General features: G+C 38.2%; 1 protein-coding gene across 1 annotated transcript in view; it reads left to right on the forward strand.

Annotated features, from left to right (window-relative positions):
- DUSP19 (dual specificity phosphatase 19) overlaps nucleotides 1–5,639 on the forward strand; it is a 10,495-nt gene extending 4,856 nt beyond the window's left edge. Inside the window, exons 2-4 of the mRNA XM_009887605.1 lie at nucleotides 65–111; nucleotides 1,143–1,295; nucleotides 5,418–5,639. Of these exons, the coding sequence (XP_009885907.1) occupies nucleotides 65–111; nucleotides 1,143–1,295; nucleotides 5,418–5,639 (422 nt within the window). The remainder of the gene's footprint in view (nucleotides 1–64; nucleotides 112–1,142; nucleotides 1,296–5,417) is intronic.
- Nucleotides 5,640–6,650: the final 1,011 nt, after the last annotated feature.

Raw genomic sequence — 6,650 nt, forward strand, 5'->3', positions numbered from 1 at the left:
GAGGGCGCGGTGCCGCCTGCCGGGGAGATGGTCTAGCGCGGCAACCGGGTGGCTTTGTCTGCAGGGTCGCAGGATGCCGCTCACGACCTGGAGACGATGAGAAAGTATAAGGTAACGGGACGGGGAAATAAAAGTGCGTCTCGCACAGCACTTGCCAGTGGGTTTCTTCTTTTCTTTTATTTTTTTTTAAGTTAAAAAGTCTGAAATATTCTCAAGTAACTTTAAGAAAAAATTGCATGTTTAAAAGGCTGCTGCATTTGCAGGTGGATGGATGGATGCCTGCAAGCTTCACAAGAAGCTGGAATACTCTGCTGCAAGGCTAATGATTGTTTAGAGCTGTTTAATAGAACAGATTCCCACGTTGCCATATGCGTTTCAGTTTCGGATGCTAAGCAGCATCAGGCCGCCTTGCCTTAACAAGAAAACAAGAAAAATAAAGCAGCAGCTCTAAGTCTGTCCCGAACTTTGGTCTTTTTACTCTTCTCTGTTACAGTAATGGGGTGATAAGGCCTTCGGACAGTGGTGCTTCTGCAGGACAGGGAGTGCACCAGTCTGGCATCTGGTGCCATCTAAATGTCACTTCACTGTAAGTTAAAATATCCCACTACCTGGCCGTAGCCTGAACAGAGCAAAGGTGGTAGGAGGCCAGCGGTGGTCTCACCTGCCAAGCGCAGGTATAGTTTACTCTGAAATCCTTCTGCTGCAGTAAATGGTAACTCAGTAGGAAGAACATTGAGCTGGTGGGTTAGGGCAGGCTTGAAATTTGGGGGATTGTTGGGTGGTCTGTGCTCTCATTTCTATTGCTTTCTCTTTTATTTTCCATCTGTGCACTGCCAATTCCCTTTTCTGTTGAAAATCCTTACTTGAGTCTGTGTTCGGTTGAGCACAGATCTTTTCATTTCCTCTCAAAAAAAGAAAACTGAAATTTATCACAATATATTGTAACACGCAGTAAAATTTTGCTTGGAGAAAAACACACTGTAGACAGCATGTGTATGTAAAACTGAACAATGCAGTTGTGTAAGTTACAATCTGTGTATGCCTGAAGAATAATCCACCTTTGCTACTGCTGATTTTGCTTGTCGTCTTCAGAACGTGGCTTTTTCTCCCCCCCCCCCCCCCCTTTTTTTTTTTTGACTTAGGTTACTCATGTTCTAAATGTGGCATACGGAGTCCAAAATGCCTTCCTCGATGACTTTATATACAAGACTATTTCTATTCTGGACCTCCCAGAAACTGATATTACCTCCTATTTCCCAGAATGTTTTGAGTTTATTGAGAAAGCCAAGATCCAGGTACAGTATATCAATAATTAATGCTACTAGTTATCCCCTCTAGATTATTTATTACCCTGTTTAAAATCTAAAGTAGCATCTTTCGTCAAAAGGAATTATGGTACCAAATGAATAGTTTTGCCATTGCCTTTTTTAATTTTAAGTAGAAAATCCAAGCAATTTCTAAGTATTCCTAGACACATGGCACTACTGTTAATCCCCTTTCCCTCCAGTATTGTTTTTTTTTTTGACTGTCTTGCGTGTTTTAAAGAAACGGTTCTTTGATACAATTGGAACAGTGGTTGGCTTTATCCATCATAATCCTATCGTAAGTCCAAGTCACCACATCTAACAGAGGAGAACTTTTTTACTTTCTGTAATTTATCCATCAGGTATGTTGGTTTGGATTAGCAGAAAGCGTAACAGGGCTTTTACGGATCTATGTGGTTTGTCATCAGCTGTCCACCATCCTTGTGCTTTTCCTTCATCATCCGTTGAAGGTGCAACACACTGAGCTATGAATCCACATGCTATTATGTACCAAGGCTGTCAGAGAATGTATTTGTCTTGGAGTCAACCAGTGATTTTAACTGCTAACAAAACCCTGAAAAAGACATGACATAGGAAACAGGGACTTCTTCTGGGGTTGCTTGACAGACATGTCTGTAACCAAGACCATCACCAACTCCTGTTAGTTAAATTCAGGCTGACTGGGTAATTTATGATGACTGTTGCTTTGATATCAAAACTATGACTTGAAAACCAAACCTTATTGCACGTTATTCCACCATATCCACCATATTCATTATTTATGTAGATTAGGATAAAAGAAGATAATCTTGCCCCAACTGTCTTTGTGTCACACAATATTCTTTCCTTCTCTCGTTTATCATTTATGAGCTATGTGATACACATTGTCACTTAATGACCTTTTCAAGGTTTCTAGTTACGGTTTCCACTTCATTTCTAAATGAGACTTGCCATTCATAACTGCATAGTGTTGCTTTCTGCCTCTGGTGTTTACGTTCCTGTTACTATTTTGTAAGCTAAGGAGTTTTCCTGAAAACTTCTACAGCAATATTAATAGTTTTGTAACGGGAGGGTTGGGTAAAAGAGCAGGTAATTAATAGAATAGATGTTTTCCAGGATCCATTCATGAAGCATGTGATAGTGGTATGCTAAGACAGATCTCTGGATGGTTTGAATCACTGTATTTCCTTTGCCAAAATAGCGTTAAAAGAGCCTATGATGAATTGTATCATGAAGTGCTCTTCTCTATAAGTAACCACAAAGAGATACTACTATTTCATCTCCTAATGTGGGGTAGGAGAAGATGTTTGCTGGTGAGGGAGCATGAAATATGAGAAACTATTACTAGAACATGGTTAACTTGATGAAGGAGTATGAGAGCACTTAAATTTGAGAATGCAAGTAAGACCTGCACTGTTCAGTAAGTCTCTGCGAGCTGGTACTTGTAACAGGATTGACTTTTCTAAAACTGTAATTGCTCAAGTCTGTAGACACCATTTCTTATACTGATCAGAGCTCACATTTTCTTCTAGGCTGCACATTAGCAGGCAGATTTTCCATTATATGTTAGGTGACCCATGTCAAATCATAGTGCTATGAATGAGGGACTTTTCTTTTTATCTTTGTTTAATATCTAGTTATAAAACCTTTAAAATCTTGTCTTTCCAGACTCTGAGAGGAAATCTTAGCTCATTCATGAACGTCTTTCCTTAATGCTCTTTCTGTCCCTCCTAAAAAGAAAACCCTGGCACCACTGCAAAGTAAAGTGAATCCCTAAGGAACTACATTAGCCCGTGGCTCTTCACCGAAAGTTTTATGTTTTTTCATTTCTTTCCTCAGTGAGGTTTTTTGCCAACTGTGTATAACCACTGTATAATCACCGTTTCTCTTGGTGGAACGTGGTTTTGCTTCTCCCTGTACAAAAAATTTAAAAAACCCAAACAAGTTGGTTTTGAATCTTAACAGGTTCTTGCAAGACCATGGACCATTTCTGGGTAGGCAAAGGTTAGGATATGAGGATCGTAGCAAGGAGTTCTTAGTAAATAAAGATTAATTTTATATCTGCAATCTGTTTTTCAGTTTTATTCCGTATTTGTGTCTAATACAAATTTAGTAAAGAATTACACAGCAAATTCATCTTTGTATAAAGAAACAGCAGGGTTTACCAAGGAAAGATAAATGTTCCCAGTATTAAATTTGGTTTAATGTTATTGCCCATGTTCATTCATGTTCAGTAATTTTCAGGTTTGTTCCATGGATACCACTATATAATTTTTGGCAATGTACAACAGAGCAGTAATTAAAAAAAAAAAACAAAAAAAACTTGAAAGAAATGTGAAAGAGGAAAATAAAGCATGAACTGTATAAAGAAAAAAAAAAATAGATCACTTTCAATGCTTATTTTTTACCCTCAGGGCCACCACTAGATAGCAATCTCGATGATGGCATATTATGTCTGAAAAAAAAGCCCATTGAATCAGTGAAAACTACTCCAGATCTACAATGGGTAGTTTGCTTTGCGCTCTGCTGTAGTTTGTGTGATCAGGAAACATGCCCCTGTGAAAGTGAGAAAGGGAATGAAGATTACAGTTTCCAGCAGACAGGGCAAAGGGGATGTGATTTCCATCGCAAAAACAGGGTGATACTGTGATTCATTGTGCTGGGGTGCAGGAGCTTAGATTCAGTTCTTCGCTCTGCCATAACCTTGTTGTGTTAACTTGAACAAGTCATTCTTCTGGTGTCTGCTTGGCATTTCTTCAACAAGGATGATAACACTCAATTTCATACTTTTTTGTCTTGTTATTTAAACGGGAAGATTCTTGGAGCAGGAACCATTTTCTGCTCTGTGTGTTTGTTAATATACCAGATAATTGTAACTCCCAGGTCTGTAATGTAAGTCATAAACTTCCTGGAAAGGAACCCTGGCGGTTACAAGGCCTTTTTTTTCCACTGGGTAAAATGCCCATTGAATAATTTGTGCTTGTTAAGGGCAGACAGAGCAGGCTGTTTATATCTAGAATATATCTGTTTAGCCTCAAATATTTGAACACATTGTGTCATGTTTCAGTATCTTTATTCAGAATATGGAGACACTAAGGATTTTTTTTTTTTTTTTGTGAAAGTGGCATTTGGCTGACAATTTGGACCGAGCCTTTTCCAGGTCATAGACAGGTGTACAAACGTGACAACATCACAAAGCCTGGGCATTGCAAACATCACCTAAGCCACACTAGATTGTCTAGTTGTCATTGTGTTAACTCATGCCCATTGTTTCTTAATGAAACTTGGGGTGTCTTTTTAAAGAGTCATTCAGGTGTCTCAAAGGTTTTATTGGAAATGTTTAAGTAGGATAAAAACATTACATATAAGCATAATTCAGGATAAGCCTGAATTTAACCCCCAGGAGACACATTTGTGAGTTTATGGGGGGTTCAGTAGTGTTGGATTTTGCATCTTTGTCCCCCAATTAAGGGACATTAGTTGTACCAGCTGTACCAACTGCTACAGTTGTACCAACGGTGTGATGGGGAGGTAGAGATTTGTTGCATATCACACAGTATCTTTTCTGATTTTTCTGTTCCTATGCATGACCCTCCTTATTCCTAAACTTCACTGAAGAACTCCAGAGTACACAAGAAGTGTGCAACTGAAACAACAAGATGTTCTAAAATCTGCCTCTGTGCCTAGCTATTTGCTGCCTTGCTATGTTTTTAACGTGGCAACAAGATACGGTCCATATTGCAAAGAAAATTTATTTTAAAATTGGCACCCAATTAGGTCAGATACCTCAGTATCCCAGATGTCTGTGATTGTGGTTTTCATCTGAGGCGGCTGCTGCAAGGCCTTGGGGAAAGGGACAGAGGAATGTTGTTTTAGTTCTAAGGTATGAATCAGATTTGAAGTATTTGATAATTACAAAGTGGCTTTAGTTAGAAAAAGATTTAATTTGGGGCTTGTATGTCTGTGTTTGGAGATATTATATGTGTAAATATTTACTTTGAGCTCAGCAAGGAGCTTTCAGTAAGACTTAATAGATTTTATATAAAGTTTGTAATACTTGCTACAGTCTACTTAATGACCATCCCAACTAATGTTTCATTTGTTTTCTTGAAGGATGGTGTGGTACTGGTGCACTGTAATGCAGGAGTCTCTCGTGCAGCAGCAGTAGTCATCGGTTTTCTAATGAATTCAGAAAGACTGAGTTTTGCTAGGGCCTTTTCCCTGGTGAAAAATGCGAGGCCTGCAGCTTGTCCAAATCCTGGCTTCATGGAGCAGCTTCACAAGTACCAAGAACAGAACATAAAGGCAAATGGAAGCATAAATGATCATGACTGATCAAAAGGGAGAAGTGAAACATCGGTTTTGACTATACAGTTACAGATGTTGGACATTCTTTAATCTGTCATTTTGCAGTCCCCTATCACATGTGCATTTTAAAGTCTTTTTCTACACATTTTTTTTTTCCTCTGTCCTTCCTTCGACCCCCTTTTTTTTCAGCATGTAGTCCAAAGGCTGAATGGTATTCTGCTAACTTCAGAGATGGTTTTGCCCAAGAACAAGCTCTTCCTAGAGCTCTATTAAAAAGATAAAGCTCAATTTTCCTTGCAGTATTAGGAAAAAAAAACCAGAATTGCATTTTTTTATTGAACCATCAGAAAATCCAGGCAATAAATAACTGAGATAAGTTGCCCTGTTTAATACTAAACCAAATCTAAGCATTCTAGTTAGTTGTAAAGTCTAGATAATTAAAGGTTCATATAATAAAGTACCTTGATATTGGTTTTTAAATTTATATTGCAACTAAAAAGGATTTTATTGAATTTTGTGGGCTAGCCAGCCATTAAATATTTTTTGAAATTAAAACAGATGGTCTTTTGAGGATGCTCAAAATGTGTAGGGTGCTCTAATACTTCACATCTTTCTACTGTTTCTCATCAAGCAGTGATTTGAAGTGCACTAACCTGATGTCTTCAAAGTGCTGGAACCTGGCTATCAGGGTTTTTTCGTAGATCGTTTCAGTGGACTTACAAAAAATGTTTATAACAACCTATCTTTGACTTGCTGCTACTGCCTTTTCTTTACATTCAGTCTTATTTGCTGTCCCTTCACTCTATTCCACATCATGTGTAAAGAACAGACATCAGAGGGTAGGTAACTTTGACCGTCCTGACAGATCTCGGGCTGGAATTACTGTCCTAAGATGGCATGTTAAAAAAAATAAAAGAAATCTGTAAAATTTAATAGTATTTTTGGAGGCCTTCATGCCTGTTCTAAATGGTTTGATATACTAATATGCAATAAAATAAGAAGAACAATGTGTTTGGATAAATTTTGTGCTAAAGTGAT

This window comes from Charadrius vociferus, unplaced genomic scaffold (assembly GCF_000708025.1).
Source record: "Charadrius vociferus isolate BGI_N301 unplaced genomic scaffold, ASM70802v2 scaffold136, whole genome shotgun sequence".
NCBI classification, from domain to species: domain Eukaryota; kingdom Metazoa; phylum Chordata; class Aves; order Charadriiformes; family Charadriidae; genus Charadrius; species Charadrius vociferus.